The 20,206-nt window shown below is 45.6% G+C and overlaps 1 protein-coding gene across 4 annotated transcripts in view; it reads right to left on the bottom strand.

The window, feature by feature from the left end:
* KSR2 (kinase suppressor of ras 2) overlaps positions 1-20,206 on the bottom strand; it is a 485,548-nt gene that overhangs the window by 437,866 nt on the left and 27,476 nt on the right. For 3 of the 4 annotated variants that reach the window (XM_061384871.1, XM_061384874.1, XM_061384872.1), the window contains exon 1: positions 9,494-10,016. The exons of the other annotated variant lie outside the window; for it this stretch is intronic. In XM_061384871.1, coding sequence (XP_061240855.1) covers positions 9,494-9,673 — 180 coding nt within the window. In that variant the 5' untranslated portion in view covers positions 9,674-10,016. Of the gene's footprint in view, positions 1-9,493; positions 10,017-20,206 lie in introns of those variants that run through there. 4 annotated transcript variants of the gene reach the window in all.

Genomic DNA, 20,206 nt, shown 5'->3' with positions numbered 1-20,206 from the left:
TGTAATACATGAGTCCACTGAATCACCATAACAACCCTATGTCAAACTGTCCCGATTTTATGAGCAAGAAAACTGAGGCTCAGCAAGGAGAGCTCATTGACCCTCAGGTTACTGAGCTAGTAAATCCTGAACTCAGACTGGGATCCAAGCAGTCGTACTGCAGAGCCCAAGCCTTCCCGACTATTTAGCTCTACTGTTTCAAGCACTGACCCAAATTTCCAAGGACTCAATTATGCTATAATTTTTGAGCCTTCATCTCATTTTTCTCTCCTGGTCCAGGGAAATTGAAGGCATCCATCTTTGGAATGCATCCATGGCTTTAATCAATGGCTGCCTAGTAACTCCAGGGGGCCCATGCTTTCAGTCTTTATCAAGAACAAGCTTTCCATTATGACAAAACACAGAAAGAAAGAAAGTGAATGTGTTAGTCACTCAGTCGTGTCTATTCTTTGCAACCTTGTGGACTCCTCTGTGCATGGGATTCTCCAGGCAAGAATACTAGAGTGGGTTACCATGCCCTTCTCCAGGGGATTTTCCTGCCCTAGGGATCGAACTGGGGTCTCCTGCATTGTAGTCAGATTCTTTACCATCTGAGCCACCAGGGAAGCCTGAAATCACCTCAATGCTCAAAAGCAGCACTGACCAACTGAAATACACTTTGAGCTGCCTGTATCACTTAAAATGTTCTAATAACCTCAGGAAAAAAATAAGATGCAGATGAAATTAATTTTAACATAGTTTGTTTAACCCAATATGTCTAAAAAAAAAAATCAATGAGCTATTTCACATTCTATTCTTTATTCTAAGAGTTTGGGATCTGGTGTGTATTTCACAGGGGCTTCCCTGGTGGCTCAGTGGTAAAGAATCTGCCTGCAATGCAGGAGCCATAAGGAGATGCAAGATGGATCCCTGGGTCAGGAAGATGCCCTGGAGGAGGGCACAGCAACCCGCTCCAGTATTCTTGCCTGGGAATCCCATGGACAGAGGAGCCCTGCAGGCTACAGTCCATAGTGTTGCAAAGAGTCGGACACGACTGAAGCGACTTGGCATGCACCGTAGCACATGTATTTTACAACTATAGCACATTTCGATTAGAACTCGCCACATTTCAATTGATCAACAGCCAAAGGGGCAAATGGCTGGACCTTTCAGATCTACAATCCTCTTCTCATCTTTCCTTTTCTCTGTGAATGCCCTGCTTTGTCTCCATCAGTTCTGTATTTCTCTTCCATCACCATCGGGAATGGTCACTGATGGGAGCATGTGAGTGGTGGAGTATTCCATCCTCACCATTCTCATGAATCCCCCAGCTCCCATCTCGGATCACACTGCTCTGATTGTCTGTTCTTCCTCCTTTGCCTGCACTTGCCCTCAGCTTTGCTTTCTTTGCTTCCAGGTCAGGCCCTCTTTGGGACTCCAGAGAGGAGCTGTCAACCTCTTCCCAGAATCAAGGCTCCCTGAATTTGCAGGATTGGGGTCAGATCAGTGACTCCAAACCTCAGTCAACTGGCTTGTAAAACAGGAACAACTATAGTTATGGTCACTCCCCACTGGAGAGACATTCCAAGGGTCACAGAAACCCTGCCAAAGAAAATCAGGCTTTTTTTTCCTCTCCCATGTCTGTCCCTTTTCCCTCCCCACCCCTCATCTTCTCCATCCTCCTTCCTGGATGCCTTGTCCCCCTTGGCTTCCTTGGCTTTTGAATACCTTCCATTGCCCAGCTCCAGAGCAGCAAGGAGGAAGCCCAGGTCCCACAGATAGAGTCCGATGCGGATGGCTGGAAGACAGCCCAGAAAACCAGTCGTCCTCAGGGAGAGGAGGAAGACTCCTCAGTTTTCTACCCATTAGAGGAAGGATTAGAGCTCCCTAGTAGAATCTTTCACAGAGAACCCTCCACAGAGAACCCTTCAGAACCCTTGTTGCTGAGTCAGACGTTTGGGATGACACTCCACCCATGTCCCTACAAGAAAAAGGCAGAGGCTGGGTCACTGCAGGCTGGCCACCATCTATGGAAAACCACGTGCTCCTCTCGTCTATACAGGTTCCCAGGTCCTTCTCAACCAGAAACAGGAAAGATGAAATTCTGGCCTGAGACAACTGCCTCCTTAAACCCAAGCTCTTGGTCATCAAAATACAGGCAACCAAAAATCAAAACAAAACATAAATCCAGACTAAGGATATGGAAAACCAGGTCCTTTCCCACACTGTAAGTAAAAGGTAATTTGGCAAGACCTATCAAAAGTCCAGAAACTTTGCATATTGCCAGATCCAGCAATTCTACTTCGAGAAATCAAAGACAAGCATTACTACAGGCCACGAGGATGTCTACCACAGTATTATTTATAATAGTAGAAAATGGTAAACATATACAACTTTAAGAATTACATTAAATAAGTTAAATAAATTTTCGTATGTTCATATAACACTACACAACCATTAAAAATATTGTTTAATAAGGTGAAAAGATATTCCTGACATGTTAAGTGAACTTTATATATCCAGCCTTCCTCAAATCTCCAGGCTCACAAACCCAACTGTCTACTTCACAAACATTAAATGTCTAAACAGGCCTGAATCGTCAAGCCCAATCTGATGCACCCCAAGTCTTCACACTTCAAATAATGGCACCGCCATTCATTTAGTTCTTAGGCCAAACACCTAAGAATAACCCTCAGTTCTTTATTTCCCTTCGCGCCTCACATCGATTCATGAGCACCTCTCACGCCCGTGAACTTCTGAGTCCAACTACTTGCTCCATCTCCCCATCATCACTGGAGTCAAAAGGACCGTCATTCCTGGCTTTGACTCCCACACCAGCCTCCCAGTTTGTTTCCCTGCTCCCAGTCTTATGCCCCTATTAACTATTTTCCCTGCAGCAATCAAAAGGATCTTTTAAATAAGTCAGTCCCCAACCCTTTTCACAGTTAGAACAAAATCCAAGTATCTTAGCCAAGCCCTCCATGACCAGGGCCCCGTGTCTTCCTCCTACTGTGCCCCTCATCCCTTCCCCACTCACTCTGCTCCAAATACAGTGGTCCCTGTGCTGTTCTCATAATATGTGGAATGTATTCCCACCCAAGAACTCTGTACCTGCTGTTCCCTCTGCCTTGCACACTCCCCAGATATTTCATGTCTTGCTCCCTCACGTCTGTGAAATCTCCCCAAGGGGTAGGGCCTTTGCTGATCGTCCCATACCCCTCTCTCTCTTTCCTATGCTCTTTTGGGTTTATTTGGGAATTTTTCCATGTGGTTCAGTTACATCAGATTGTTCACTAGTCCCGAAAGAACCACACCTGCCAAATCCATATCCTTGAATACGAACTCCCACACAGACCATGGGCTCAACCACATAATTTGCTTTGGCCACTAGCATTAGTGGGACATTAGCAAAGGTTACAGAAGCAGAGGCTGAAAATGGGCTATGAACTGGAGCCTGCCTTCTTGGAACACTTGCTGCTGCCACCATGTAAGAAACCTGGATGACACTATAAATCAACTATACTTAAATCTTAAGGAGACAGAATAGAAGGAAGGGAGGAAGGAATCTGAGATGTCCTGCTGGAAAGGCCATGTGGAAGAGAAGTGGGGTGCCTTAGCCAACCACTAGCCAACCGTCAGCCACGTGAGTCCACACGGGACCATTCAGTCTCAATGGACCCACCAGATAACCACAACTACACAAGTGGCCCAGGCAAGATCAGAACTGGCCGGCTGAGTCCAGTCCCAACTGCAGACTTGTAAGCAGATAAATAACTGTTGTTTTAAACCACTAAGTCCTGGGTTGGCTAGTTTTAGAGCAGTAGATAACTATTACGCTAGCTTCTCATTAGCTGTGGCAGAGACTACCAGCTCTTCAGTCAGTTTGGGCCCACTTCACCATCTTGTTGGCAATGTTGTGACTCAATTCTAGCCAACAGAATGCAAACAGAACTGATGAGGGCACTTTCAGGGGTGAGGCTTTTAAGAGGCTTTGTTTTCTCCACACTTTTGTCCCTTTCTGGATGCAAACAAATGACAATGTTGCAGAATGGAAAGGGCCTGGACCATGAGAGAAACATCCACCAACCAAGACAGCAAGAGTAAGACTTCCACTCTACTGGAGCCATTACACATTTGGGGATCTATATAGCTTCACCTAACTAATACGTAACTGAGATTCTCTGTTCACTTGTTTATTGTCTGTCTGCCCCAACCCCACCTTGACATTCACCCATAAATGTAAGCACCTTGAGAGCAGGGGCCTCACCTGCCTTATTTATCACTGTGTTTCTAGTGCCTAAAACAGCTCTGGGCACACGGTGAGTGTTCACTAAGTATCTACACCTGTCAGAAATTAAATATGGCCAGAGGGGCTTTGCAGCTCCTCCCACTTAGTGGCAGTCTTGTTCCCCAACATCTAAATTCAGGCTGGCATGTGACTTGTGCCAACACATAAAAGGCAATGAAAATGACATTGTGTGACTTCTGAATCTCAAGACCCTTTGCAACTTTCGCTGTGACCCTCTTGGAATACTGGGACCATGTAGAAACCCAGGTGATCCCACTGGAGAGTCCACGTGGAGGGAAAGGCTCGGCTCTCTCAGCAGCCAGTGCATCTGCCAGCTGAATGTGGCCACACGCTAAGTCCAGGCCAGACCAGCAGAAGAACTGCCTGGCCGATCCCAACACACAGAATCACTGAAAATAACGGGATACTGTCTGAGGTCCAGTTTCCCAAACATAATTAAGTCTAGGTATGGTCTCTCTAACCATTACTAATAATTGAGATAGAACAGATTAAAAACAAGTAATTGGTAAGTGATGGCTAGAATGCCCTTGCTGTATAAGGAGATTCTGTTACTTACTTATCCCCCAACCCAATCCCTGATATCTCCCTCCTCTTATAATTTAACCAAAATAGAACCCAACTCAGGACCACCCACACCTGGCCACTGCCCACCAGTCCTAGGGCCACTCAGTCATCTTTCAGATGGTCTCTGTGCCTCCAGGTTCTTTCACAACCCATATACCCTAAAGATCTAGGATCAGCAAACTACAGCCCATGGGCCAAATCTGACCCACCGCCCGTTTTTGTAAGGCTTGACCTGAAACCTAAGAAAACATTTTTAATGTAAAAAAAAAAAATTAGAAGGAAAATAATATTTCATGACATGTGAAAATTATATCAAATTCAAGGTTCAGGGCCCCTAGGTGAATTTTTATAAGAACACGTTTATTTCTGGATTGTCCGTGGCTACTGCAAGCTACAGCAGCAGAGCTGAGTGGTTGCGATGAAAACCTCATAGCTCACAAAGCCTCAACACCTTACTATCTGTCCCTTCACAGAAAAAGCCGGCTGGTCCCTCCTGTTAGTTCCTCCTACCATCGGACTAAACTTTAAGCAACTTTTTAATTGTATTCCCTCCAAAACCTTTAAAAATTTCCACCTTTTCCCTCAAAGAGATAAAAACTTTGTTGGTCTGACTTCCCAGTTCTAAGGCAGACCCCAGGAGTTTGTGACCTGAATTCGTTTCTTACGAAGATCTCCCAGGTACTCGCCATTCTGGGCCAACCCGTCTGTAAGCTGCCCCTTGAAGGCAGGACAGTGCCTCTATCGTTTGTTGTTCTGGCCCAGAAAGCTCCTCTGGCCCACTGCAATTGAAACCCTCTCCATCCTTCACTCCATTCAGAGTCGCAGCTTTTTAACCAAGAATGCTTCCCTAACCACTCTGCCCCATGTTTCCGTGGGTGAATTCTACGGAACATCAAGCCCAAAAGACATCTTTGGAAAAAGACGTCTGCAGATGTTCACCTTCCTTGGAGTCACAATGTACAAATACGGCATATTAAAGGCTCTGAGAAGTCCTGCAGTCCAGATGCCTATCTATCTCTTTTGCTGAACTCAGCCTTTCCCCAGTGAGTAAACTATGGGATTTATTTTGTCTACAGAATACTTGTTGACCACCAGCATCTAGTACAGTGCCTGGAATTCAGCACTTGTTGAAAAAATGAATAATGCTGACATCCCATGGAACTAGGGTTCCACAAAACATACTTTGGAAATGCTGCTCAAGCTCCTTCTGCTGTCCCTCTAGTCTGAGCTGTTCCCTCCCATGTCGCCTACTCCACACCATGTGATGATCATCATCACCATCAAAGGAGCAAGCATTGCACTACAGACAGTGTTAGACCCTTGAAAATGTCATCTCTTTTCATCCTCACAACCACCTCTGAGGTAGGTAATGTTATTCTTCCACTATTTTGCCAAAAATGAAACCATGGGTCAGAAAACTTAAATCATTAGGCCAAGATAAAGTGGAAAAGCAAGAAGACAAGACTACATAGGTCTAACTCCAAAGCTCATGACCTTTCTTCTCTGCCAGAATGCCTCCTGACAATGTACTGTGGCCAGCGTGGCTGGCTGCCCACCCAATATCCCTTCTAGCTCTCTTCTGCTAACGGAACCCTGGTTTTATACAGAGTAGCAACAGGTCAAACCAGGAAATGGATTGCAACCACCTAAATCAGTCATGACAATGGTCCCATTGCCTTGCAGCTTGGATAAGTGATTTGACCTAGTGCTGGCCAAGAAGACGTACTAAAACAACATTTGTGGGGTAGTGAGGAGAGGTGTTTTACAGAAGCCAAACAAAGATATGAAGCCTTTATTCCCTCCCACTCATCTGGTCCCCCTCTTCCCTACCTTGAACCTGGGTGTAATGATGAAAGCTTCAGCAGCCATCTTGAAACTGTAAGATAGAGGCCATGAGAATTCACAAAGATATCAGTCCTGATGTTATTAAGTCACTGAGCCAACTCAAGCAGCTATATACCTCCAGACTTCTCGTTACTTGAGAGAAAGAAACCATTATTTGCTTAACCACGCCAGTTGGATTTTCCGTTTCACGCAGCTGAACACATTCCTAATGGATGCAGATGCAGTCTCCCATATCACTTACTGTTGAACTTAATCATTATCTCACATGTACGTTATTACTCTTGTCTCTCTCATCATAAAGTATGCTTCTTGGAGGGTAAGTCCATGTCGTACATTTTTGTTTCCACAGGGGTATAGGCAAGAATTTCAGGAATGGTCTGTTCAATTTACTGCTTTCTTTAGTGCTTGTGAGCAGAGAGAGATCATCGTCGAATAGCTGAAATATGGCCTCTATCTCTTATTTAGTCTTTCCATGGTGTCAATCGGAAAGCATGCATCAGAAATACCTGACTGTTTATTAAACACAGCCTACTGGGCCCCCTCCAATCCCAACTGAATTAGAATCTCTGGGGTTAAAGGCTGAGAATGGACATTTGCAATAAGCTCCCCCAGGTGGTTTTGATACATAAAATTTGACAACTTCTGGGATTCAAAAACAACAACTGTGGATCCAAAACCTATGTGAGGTTTGGCAGGACTTGGCTGGACCCTAAGGCACCAGCCCTCCTCAGGGGCCCTACCTTAGCCCTGGAGATCTAGGAAGCCTAAATTGGCATAATTGCTCAAGACCCTTTCTTGGGCAATATAGATAACGTAGCTGGCACGCTCTGTGGCATACTGGGATTAGGAAACAAACAGATGCACTCCCAGTAATTGCCACCTCCCACCATACCAGTGCCTACCTCTCCCAGTTTAAAAAGAAACCTCTATGCAGAAAAGAAGCAATGAAATCAGTGGTCCACTGCAACAATCACCATGAGCCACAGAGCTCTCAGAGGATGAAGTGTGTTGAAAAGAAGAAAAGAAAACTAGAGAAAGTTACATACTGATACACAAGCTAGCATTTGGGACTCCTGACTCAGAGGATCAGAAGAGACCTCCGGTGGCCCTTTTGGGTTATTTCTTTATTTACAGCATGCAATTCTGAACAGAATCTTCTCTGAGGCACTGCTCAAACAGAGATGGAAGGCTGGGCCAGGGCATCCCACACTTTTTCTTCCATTGGCAGAGTCCCAGCCTGCATGGCTCTCCAAAGCTCCGAGAAAGAAAATACCTGTGCCTCCCAACAGAATTCCCACGCCTCTGCTACCCCTTGACACTTTTTCATTTCTGACAGTTATTTTCCAGGTGACAGGTGCACACAGAGACACATTCTAGGGGAGCAAATAGCATAGTCAATATACACAGACACACACACAAACGTCACTTTCAAACTGATGGCCTTCCTGCCTGCTGACATCTAGCCAAATTTAAAACCACGGAGGAGAAAGACTTGAAAGCGAATCAGAGAGAGGTGCTCATCCATGCTGGGATGGGAGCACAAGGGCTAAAAGATTCAGCCTGGGATTGAAGAGTGCAGGCCTTGGAAACTCGCGGGCTGGAACGAAGGGCCCTCTCAGCTCTGCACATGCCAACTCCACCACAGGGAGAACCACTTTCCTCTGTTCCCAGCCCCATGGCCACCACCCTCAGCAAATGCCAGCTAATGGGAGTTCCCACATTTCATCAAGCCTCAAGCCATGTGTACCACCGGCCGGTTTGAGGAAGGGAGGTGAGTTAAACCCTTCAAGTGTTTGGAACACCGTGGATGCCAGGCATTTTCTAAACCTCTTGAAACCTTCCTTTGACCAGATGGCCTTGGAAAGGAATAATTTCTGCCATCTTCTTTCTGAGTAACTTTGCATCCATCCTACCTCCCACCCCACCCCACCCCCCTCCCCCCGGACAAAATTGCTTCAAACTCCCCCTCAAGTTCTGTTAGAGAGAATGTTATAACACGCCAAAGATAACTCCTCCTCCCGACCCCCCCCCACCCTTTTTTTTTCACCGTCCCACCAAGATTCCAGAGTATTTTCTCACACCACCTGTGTGTGCCGATCCAGGCTTTTTCATTTAAAAAAAAAAAAAAAAGCATGCTTCAGGCCTGCAACAGCTCCCTGAATCAAAATGATTCTACTGGAAATGGGGAGCTCAACGGGGAATTCTTTTTCAGGCATCTTGCCTCCTTACATGTGTACCCCTGAAAACAAACAAACCAAATCCAAGGAGCCAAAGGTGGGGGGGGCGGTGGGCGGGCTGGGAAGAAGACCGAGAAAGACGAGGTGTACATTTATAGGCAGTCCCATTCCGCGAGCAAAAACCACCTTTTGACCACCTGCAGAATGCGCAAGGTCACGTGGGTTCTCTGCAGCGCCTTAATGTCTTTACCCTGCACACAAGCCCCCCGCGGCATATCAACAAATCCACAAGCGGAAAAAAGAGAGAACTCACTCCTCAGAGAGGAAGCGAACGATAACCACAGCCGCCAGAACAATAATAAAGACTAACAATTACTACTACTGCTCCCACCACCCAGCCAAGCGGCAGCCGACAGCGGTACAGTGAAGGGACATCCAAGCGCAGGGTTTGCAAGATAAATCACAGAAGATCGAAGACCGAACCATGCCCACCTTGCAAACCTCCCACCCCCTCCACCCCACCCCCAACAAACAGAAGGGAAAAGGGGATGGTGGGGGAGAAAGGGGAGGGGAGGAAGGATTGCTTTTTTTTTTTTTTTTTCCCATAGGCAACACCTACCTCCAAGGTCCGGATTTCTTTTTGTGTGAGGTCGTTGGAGGTAGCACATTTGGTCCTAAGCCCTTCCAGGTTGGAGATGCTCAGGTCTATCATGTTTTGGACCAACTCGCACTGCTGTAAGGCTTTTTGCAAACTCAGAGGCTGCTGCTCCTCGCTTTTCGTCATGTTTTCCTCATCCATCGCTTGCTCTGCAAGCCCCCTTCCCCTCCTCCTCCTCCCAGAGAGAAAAAAGGGGGGTGTGTGGGGGGGAGTAGAGGTAGTCTACCCCCTACGCCTCTCCAACCACTGCGACTTCTCAACAGTGTCTCATGAAGAAGAAACCCAACATCTCACACAGGGTTGAGGGGGTGGGGGTGGGAGGAGGGGACAAGAGCCAAAATTTATTATTTTATTTTGGGGTGTCAAGCAGACTCCATTAGAACGTCTCCCCTCTCTGAGTCTCTGGTCCCTGAGAAGAAGAGATGCTGTTTCTCAGAAGCAAACCAGGTGATGTGATGCTGTCTGTACACTTGCGAGGGGGGGGGGGGGGAGAAGGAGGAGGGGGAGGGAGAGGAGGAGGAGAAGGAAAATAGCGCTCACTCTTTACACACCGGCTCCGTGAAGGACAAAATTATATATTTTTGGCTGGCTGGCTTTTATGTCAAAAAAAATCTGGTTTGCCCCCCTCCCAGTTGCAGTGACACGGCATTGTCCACCGTTTGGGGTGCTTTAGCGCGTTCTCAAGATGCTGTCTGCATTGCTCCCGCGGCTGCGGCGGCGACTGCGGCTGGCTGCTGTCTCGTCCTCGCGCTGCTGCTGCTGCCGCCGCCGGGCTCCGGGGGTGACGGCTGCTGCATTCGCTCCTGCCTCGCTCCACACCGACATCTTGCCTGTCAATCACGGGGAGGAGGGAGCGAGGGAGCGCCGGCGAGGGATGGAGAGCGAGCGAGAGACCTGCAGGGGAGCGGGTTGGTGGAGAGGCGCCGTGCGCGCATCCGCCCCCGCCGGGCCCGGGCTCCGGCTCGCCAGGGACCCGCTGGAGGAGGCGGAGGTGGAGCGCGCAGGCTCGCGCACCTGGCCGGGGAAAGGGACGGCTCCCAGCGCGGGTAGGGGGAGCGGGGGGCGGGATTTCTAGGGGATGCGGAGCTCGCGTGGCAAAGTGAAATTACTACCGGGCGTGCGTGCGAGCGAGCAATCGGCGGGCGGGGGCGCGGGGGAAGCGCGCGGCGGCTGAGGCTGCTCCTGGGGGCGGTGGAGAAGGCAGGGAGTGTGCCAGAGCGCGGAGACTGGGCGAGGGGGCGGGGAGAGGGATTTAGTGGCCGGGCGGGGGTGGGGGACACTACTACTGCACCGCTCTCGCGAGAGGAGGCCGGCGCGCGGCTCAGCAGGTGCGCTCTGGCTGGGAGCAGGTGTGTGTCCAACTTTAAACCCCGTAGTGCGTGCTGGAAAAACGTCAGCGTGAACCTTGTCACGTCCTCTCTGGCTTTCTGGCTAGAAGGGTGTGTGGGTGTGGGGGTGTGGGTGTGGGTGGGTGGGTGTAGGGGTGTGGTGTGGGCTGGGGTGTGTGTGTTTGCTTGTCCTCCCTTTATGGTGTGTGTGTGGCGGGGGCGGGGACAAACCTGATGCGCTCCCTTGGGCTGTAGGAAACTGCCTCCCAGAATTGACACCCAGGCCTTCAATCGCCCTAATGGGTGACTTTCCATTTGGAGAGTGAAAGGGGCTTTGCCTTAATCTGATTGTTAACCGTGTCCTACATGTCCTGCATGATCTGATCCCAGATACCTAACTGACCTTCTATCAGCAAACTATGGTCCCAGAATTACAAATGGATTTTACGCTACAAACAATATATACTGGAGAGGGTCTGAAGAGAAGGGAATCCTCCTGCACTGTGGAAATGTAAGTTGATGCAGCCACTATGGAGAACAGTAGGGGAGGTTCTTAAAAAAACTTAAAATAGAGCTACCATATGATCCAGCAACACCACTCCTGGGCATACATCTGGAGAAAACCATAATTTGAAAAGATACGTGCACCCCCAATGTTCAGTGCAGCACTATTTATAATAGCCAGTACATGGAAGCAGCCTAAATGTCCCCTGACAGAGGAATGGGTAAAGAAGATGTGGTGCGGTACATATACACAATGGAATATTCAGTTCAGTTCAGTTGTTCAGTCATGCCAGACTCTTTGCAACCCCATGGACTGCAGCACACCAGGCTCCCTGTCCATCACCAACTCCCAAAGCTTGCTCAAACCCATGTCCATCAAGTCAGTGATGCCATCCAACCATCTCATCCTCTGTTGTCCCCTTCTGCTGCCTTCAGTCTTTCCCAGCATCAGGGTCTTTTCCAATGAGTCAGTTCTTCACATCAGGTGGCCCGAGTATTGGAGCTTCAGCTTCAGCATCAGTCCTTCCAATGAACACCCAGGACTGATCTCCTTTAGATTGATTGGTTTGATCTCCTTGCAGTCCAAGAGACTCTCAAGCGTCTTCTCCAACACCACAGTTCAAAAATATCAATTCTTTGGTGCTCAGCTTTCTTTATGGTCCAACTCTCACATCCATACAAGACTACTGGAAAAACCATAGCTTTGACTAGATGGACATTTTGTCGGTAAAGTAATGTCTCTGCTTTTTAATATGCTATTTAGGTTGGTTATAGCTTTTCTTCCAAGGAGCAAGCATCTTTTAATTTCATGGCTGCAGTCACTATCTGCAGTGGTTTTGGAGCCCAAGAAAATAAAGTCTGTCACTGTTTCCATTGTTTCCCCATCTATTTGCCATGAAGTGATGGAACTGGATGCCGTGACCTTCGCTTTTTGAATGTTGAGTTTTAAGCCAGCTTTTTCATTCTCCTCTTTCACTTTCATCAAGAGGCTCTTTAGTTCCTCTTTGCTTTCTGCCATAAGGGTGGTGTCAACTGCATATCTGAAGTTATTGATATCTCTCCCGGCAATCTTGATTCCAGTTTGTGCTTTGTCCAGCCCAGCATTTTGCATAATGTACTCTGCATATAAGTTAAATAAGCAGGGTAACAATATACAGCTTTGACCTAGTCCTTTCCCAATTTGGAACCAGTCCGTTGTTCCATGTCCAGTTCTAACTGTTGCTTATTACCCAGTCATAAAAAGGAATGAAATAAGGCCATCTGCAGCAACATGAAGAGACCTAGAGATTGTCATACTGAGTGAAGTAAGTCAGACAGAGAAAGATGAATATCATAATATCGTTTATATGTGGAATCTAAAAAACGGTACAAATGAACTCATTTACAAAACAGAAATAGAGTTACAGATATAGAAAACCATCTTATGGTTACCAAGAAATAAAGGAGGGGGAGGATAAATTGGGAGTTGAGATTGACATGTACACACTATCATATACAAAATAGATAGCTAATAAAGACCTATACTGTATAGTCAGGAAACTCCACTCAATACTCTGTAATGACCTACATGGGGAAAGAATCTTTAAAAGAGTGGATACATGTATATGTATAACTGATTCACATTGCTGTGCAGCAGAAACAAACACAACATTGTAAGTCAATGATACTCCAATTAAGAAAATTATTTAAAGAATGGATTTTACATTTTTAAATGCTTCAGAAAAAATCAAAAGACTATTTTGTCATGTGAAAATTACTAAGGAATTCTAATTTAAGTGTTCATAAATAAAGTTTTATTGAAATACTGCCACCCATTTATTTATTGTGTGTCTTTACCTTTGCATTGTAACAGCAGAATTTAGTTGCAGCAGATACTATATGACTTGGAACACCTAAAATATTTACTATCTAGCCCTTTACAGAAAAATTTGCTATCCCCAGGTTAAACATACTCTTGCCAAACATACTCTTGTCCTAGAGATCTTTGTACTCTATGTCTCCTCTCCCCAGGTCACATTTCCCCCAATACTTTTCTGATTAGCTCCTGTCACTTTGTGTCAACTCAAATGTCATCTCAGAAAGGCTTCATTTCCCTGATCATCTTAACTAATAGTACTCCCAAGATGCATTGCCCAAAGGATATATTTAGGATAATTGGCAAAAGGCACCTCTTTCTCCAGGTGAACAGAGCTCCATTCCAGGGATTGGGCTTATAGAGCAGAGGAGATTCAGAACTCATGGTAATATGTATTCCTTAAAGGAAGTTGCTTAAGATGTAGAATGACAACTGGAGATATCAAACTTTTTCTTGGACTGTGGGCCCATGGGATTTAATGGCTCAAATAGAGCTGAATCAGCATTTTCAAAATTTCCCCCCATCCATGAGGAGCTCAAGTGTGTTCTCTATGTTCTCAATCTTTTGGATTATGAAATTTACAAATTCCAGTTCTCTGGGAAAATTCTCTCTTCATTCATTTTTTCCGTCTTTTTGTTTTTCTTGAAAATGTTAATTACGGTTATCTTAAAGCCCCTGTCTAACTCCAATGCCTCAGTCACCTGGGGGGAGGGGGGTCTATTTCTATTGACTGTTTTTCTCTTTGTTTTCAGTGATTTGGTCCTGTCTCTTGGCAGGCCTTGTAATGTTTGTTGAATGCAATACAGTATCTGTGTATGAAAAAAATATCTAGAGTCTCTGGTTGATGTTGTCTAACTCTGGAGAGGGCTCATCCTTTCTCTGCAAAACAGATGGCATGAGGACTAACCATCCTAATCCAATCAGAGGCTGAGCTGGATGGAGGCTGCATAGCAGTTTTGATAAGACGCCATTTAACTCTGGCTCTCACTTCTAAATCCTTGCCTTTCGGTATTTCCAACTGAGAAGTTTAGGTGTTCACCAAGGCCCCTCCCCCTGGTCCTAGGTTCTAATCCTTGTCTCCAAAACATGGCAAGACTGTTGAAAACTCTGCTCTTTCTCAGAAACGTTTTGCTTGGCTCCTTAGCCTCTTGGCCTGCACTGTTTCAGAATTTGCCAAATGTCTTAAGCAGAAAATTGCCATCTATGAAACTCACTTTTCTGTCCCCCACTCCCTCTTTACGCAGTATTAGCCTTTCAAGTTCCCAGTTTTGTCTCTCCAACCTTAGAAGGCTGCCAAAAGCTTTGTGGCTTCTCTGTCCCCTAGAAGCAGCTCCTTGCCTGGAAACTAACTGATGAGAATCGTATTTCATCCTAGAAACTGCACTCGAGCTCTGAAAGATGAAAATCTCAGAGTAGCTTCATCAATAGTGGAAATAAATTATTGTTACTGGGCTACTGAATGAGCTGAACTTGGCAAACTCTCATAAGATCCCATAGCTTTTAGTTTCAGCCATTAAGAATGATCTCAATTTTGCATATTAGAAGTCCATTCTAGTCCAACCAAAGCTTCCTTCTCACATCCAGTTTTATGCCTCTTCCCCACCCACTCTGGTATGGAGACTAGGGCAGGCATGTCCTTTCCTGCCTCCTCTCCAGCTCCTCTTGCTGGTGTTCAGGAGCAGAGGAATGAGTGCAAGGGACCTTCAGATGAAACAAGTGAGAACAGGTATATCTGATACTTGAGTGTCAGATCTCCCCCGTCCATGTCCTGGTGAGTCCTTACATGCTGGTTCTTTCACATGGGGGTGCACGGTGGGGTGGATCTTTGGAGACCTCTGTGGGGACCATGTGGAGACTCAAAGCACATGCTATGATCTCTCCCACATCCCCTTTCCACTCACACCCCAGGAAGTACCCTACATTCTCTTTCTGAGGGCCGCTTGCCTGGCAGGCTGCCCTCTCCGGTGAGTTTTTCAGGATGACTCAAGTCTAAGGATATGTGCTTTGGCCCATGAGAAGCAGGATGTACCTTTGCCCTGCTGCCCTTTCTCCTCACCATGGGCAGCCTTAAGTGGGCAGTGAAATGCCAGCCACTCCCCCTCTGTGTGCCCAGTCTCATGAGTGATCCTCCTTTGAACTCTCCTCTCTTGGCTTGGGGGTTGAAAGGGAAGAAGAAAACACCCCCTACAAAGACCTGTTGGAGAAACCTCCTCTGGATAAAATCTTGACCATGTCTTATATTAGCTGGAGGCTGATGGTTACTGATGGTCAAAGGACCAGTCTGGCCACCTCGTAACAGAAGGAGGAAGTACTGTTACCCACTGCCCTCACCTTCAAAGTTTTATAGTTCTGGGTTGACAGGAAAAGTCTCATTCCACATCCTGTTGTATTAGTGTGTGTGTGTGTGTGTGTGTGTGTGTGTGTCTGACTTCTGTGACACCATGAACTGTAGTCCACCAGGTTCCTTTGTCCATTGGATTCTCCAGGCAAAATTCCTGGTGTGGGTTGCTATTCCCTTCTCCGGAGGATCTTCTGAACTCAGGGATCAAATCTGGGTCTCCTGCATTGCAGGTGGATTCTTTACTATCTGAGCCACTAGGGAAGCCCATTAATAATGACCTGCCCCCAATATTTTCTAAGTTGCACTGTGAATGCAGATGCAAATTGGAAAATGGCAGATTCAAAGGCAGAGGGGTGGTTTATGACCCTGAAACTGAAAAACGAACAAAAAAACAACTACCACTGACTTGTCCTTAAAGCAATTGCCCAGGGCGTTGCTTTTTTCTTTTTCCCTATTGATTTCTTTGAGGAGGAGGAAAAGTTCAGAAAACTAGTCCCCAGAACATGACCAAATCTTTCGTAGCTTCGAAAGGATTACTATTGTTCTGTTCTAACTCATTGATCCCCAAAACATAAATGGCTTAAAAAAAAAATACCTTTGATGAGTGCAGGCAGAAAGTTCCTGCCTTTAACCTTATGAAGTTTTCCCAACATAAGAAAACTGACTTGTTTCAGAGTTCTCCTTTTGGCCTTTTGCCTCTTAATTTTCCAACATGAGCAAAACCACCAGCTCACTCTCTTGATGGCAAGATAGTTTGAGCTCATGGTAATGGACAGTTTAGTCCAGTGATTTATGCTGGTTTTACAAATTAAGCACCCAAATGATGCACTGTAAATTTTCAGATACAGAACCCTCAGGATAGAAGAGGATGCAGACAGTGGCTCTCTGTGGATGCTGAGAAGTATACAGCTGAGGAGTATTAAAAATTTTAATAAAGTGAGGCCATCAACCAAGTTAGTTTGCTTCTCATGCCATCTTGTCTATGAAGTTCTGCTTTAGCCCAAATGGAGACTTTGTGTGAATCAGAACAAGGCATCTGCTCTGCAAGGGGACCAAGGGTCACAGCTTGTATGGCAGGGCACAGCCTGGATTACAGATTTGCCTCAGTCTGGGCACCTGCAACCTGCATAGCCTCTATCTGCAGCAGCCCGGAGGAAGCTCCTGATTCCTTTATTTTTATTGTTGTAAACTATACACAACATAAAATTCAGCAGTAGTGACATTTGGTACACTCACAGTTTTGGGTGACCATACCACTGTCTAGTTTCAGAACATTTTCCTCACCCAAAAAGGAAATCCTGTACACATTTAGCAGTCATTACACATTCTGGATATTCCATATAAGTGGAATCATACAATATTGTGTCTGAGTTCTTTCCCTTTGCATCATGTTTTCAAGATTCACTCACTTCATAGCACGTGTCCTTTTTATGGCTGCATAATATTCTATTGTGTGGCTATACTGCAATTTGTTTTTCTGTTTATCGTTGGTGGACAGCTGATTTTTTTCTACCTTTTGGAACTTGTGAATAGTGCTGCTGTGAACATCTTTGTAGAAATTTTTGTTTGGACACCTGTTTTTGATTCTTTAGGTATATATATAGGAGCAGAATTATCATATGTGGTAATTCTGTTTAACTTTTTGAGAAACTGTCACTGTTTTCCATAGGGAATGCAACATTTTACATTTCCACCAGCAGTGTGTGAGGGCTCCAACTTTTCTACATCCTCCCCTCCTGACTCTTCTTGCATCGATATTATTTCATTAATGAATAAAAAAAATTACCCATCATAATGGCGTCTTTAGGAAAGTATCAACACATTCATTTCTTGGGTACCTATAATGTGCTAGGGAAATGCTACATGCATGGAATTTAAAGATTAATTAGGGACAGTGTGTTCTTCAGTTTTCTTTTAGTTGCAAAGGACAAAAACTCAACACAAATCAGTTTAGGTAAAAAAAAAAAAAAAAAGTGACTGACATCATCAGGAAATGAAGGGGAGGAATCTTGCTCTGGCCCGGCACCATCCTTTTCTCTCTCTATCACTCAGCTCTGCTGTCTTCTGTTTTGGTTTTGTTTTTAGGTGGCTTTCTCCCAAGGTGTGACAAAGACAAGCACAGAGAGCTTAGTAATTATATGAGAAATGTAGTCCCTTTCTCCTTAGCTCCAACGAAGTTCTAGCTCACTCCAACATAGTTCCAGCTAGTTTCAACATAAGTTTCAGGACTGAATGTGCAGGCCACCGATTCCAAAGCCAGTCACATTGGCCAAGGGGGTGGGACATGAGGATGGGCCAGGCCTGGGTAGTAGGAAGTGGCATCAAGTCTACACAAACCATGTGGTATGAGATTAGGGGAGGACTGGTCCCCCAAAGAGAAAGAGAAATACTATTATCAGAAGTAGAAAGGGTATATTTGGTCAGACAAAAACATCAGCAACCATCCACCCTTCTCGAGAAAGTCACAGTCTAGTGGGGGGACCAGTGCAAACAAATCCTGTAATTAGAACATGCCCTGGGAAAAGAGAAAAGAGTCCTTTAGACCTGTGCAAGAGAAAGGGATGGGACTCTGGGAAAGCTCTGCTGAGGAGGAGATTCTGAAGCCAAGATAAAGCAGGAATGGGCCGTTTGCTGCAACATAGATGAGCCTACAGATTATCACACTGAGAAAGTCAGACCGAGAAAGAAGATATTTTACGATGCCACTTATAAGTAGAATGTCAAGTATGATACAAATGAACTTATCTGTGAAACAGAGACAGACTCACAGACGTAGAGAACAGACTTGTGGTTGCTGGGGTCAGGCGAGGGGAAGGATGAATTAGGAGTTTTAGGATTAACAGATGCAGACTATTATATACAGAATGGTTAACCAACAAGGTCCTCCTGTATAGCACAGGGAACTATATTCAACACCCAATGATAAACAATAATGGAAAAGAATGTGGAAAAGAATATATATCTATGTATTTATGTAAGTGTATACATAAAGCTCAACATTCAGAAAACGAAGATCATGGCATCTGGTCCCATCACTTCATGGGAAATAGATGGGGAAACAGTGGAAACAGTGTCAGACTTTATTTTTTTGGGCTCCAAAATCACTACAGATGGTGACTGCAGCCATGAAACTAAAAGACGCTTACTCCTTGGAAGGAAAGTTCTGACCAACCTAGATAGCATATTGAAGAGCAGAGACATTACTTTGCCAACAAAGGTTCATCTAGTCAAGGCTACGGTTTTTCCAGTGGTCATGTATGGATGTGAGAGTTGGACTGTGAAGAAGGCTAAGCGCCAAAGAATTGATGCTTTTGAACTGTGGTGTTGGAGAAGACTCTTGAGAGTCCCTTGGACTGCAAGGAGATCCAACCAGTCCATTCTGAAGGAGATCAGCCCTGGGATTTCTTTGGAAGGAATGATGCTAAAGCTGAAACTCCAGTACTTTGGCCACCTCATGTGAAGAGTTGGCTCATTGGAAAAGACTCTGATGCTGGGAGGGATTGGGAGCAGGAGGAGAAGGGGACGACAGAGGATGAGATGGCTGGATGGCATCACTGACTTGATGGATGTGAGTCTGGGTGAACTCCAGGAGATGGTGATGGACAGGGAGGCCTGGCGTGCTGTGATTCATGGGGTTGCAAAGAGTTGGACACGACTGAGTGACTGAACTGAATTGATACATGCACATTTCTGAACCACTTTGCTGTACACCAGAAACTAACACACCATTGTAAATCATGTATACTTCAATTTTTTTAAAAAATTTAATAAACACATAAAAGAAGTAATAAATAAAAGGGAATCCTCCAGGTACACACAGAAGCATTGGTTTGTGCTAAAGACAGAGGCCTGAAATCACTGGTGATTACAAACAACAACAAGGAACATATACTCGGCACAATGATTTTTAAAGTCACACTCAAAAGACTTAAACTATGTGGCCTGACCTTGAGAAGGCTCATGCTGGTGAACGAGAGAGGCCCTGTCAGCCCTTCCTCTACTTATTAGCTTCAGCAGCCTCTAGAGGGGTATAACCACCCAGAGGGGCTTCCTGGGATGTGGAACCTTCAGTGCTAAAACTGTGACAGTACAAAGCAATCTGGGATGACTCGGTCATCCTAGAGTTAAGTTCCCAAGTCATAAGCACCTGCTTGGAGTATGCTTGGAGTTGGGATCAGTGTTCTGGGAGCGTATGTTGTTATGGAAGAATAAGCCCTGTGTTGAAACAAAACTTGCACACAGTTGTTCAGAGCATCACTATTCACAAGCGCCAAAAGGTGGAAACAAGTCACCTATCCACCGTCTAATGAGCAGATCAACGAAACATGGTCTTTGCATACAATGGAATTTTGGTGTTGGTGGTGGTGGTGATTTAGTTGCTAAGTTGTGTCCAACTCTTTTTCAACCCCATTGACAGGCTCCTCTGTCCATGGGATTTCCCAGGAAGAAGACTGGAGTGAATTGTCATTCCCTTCTCCAGGGGATCTTTCCAACACAGGGACTGAACCCAAGTCTCCTACATCACTGGCAGATTCTTTACCAATGAGCCACGAGGTAAACCCACAATGGAATCTTACTTAGTTATAAAAAGGAGTGAAGCACTGACGCATGCTACAACATGCTGCTGCTGCTGCTAAGTCGCTTCA

Source organism: Bos javanicus, chromosome 17, assembly GCF_032452875.1.
Source record: "Bos javanicus breed banteng chromosome 17, ARS-OSU_banteng_1.0, whole genome shotgun sequence".
In the NCBI taxonomy this organism is placed as follows: domain Eukaryota; kingdom Metazoa; phylum Chordata; class Mammalia; order Artiodactyla; family Bovidae; genus Bos; species Bos javanicus.
This window is presented reverse-complemented; position numbering and strand designations above follow the sequence as displayed.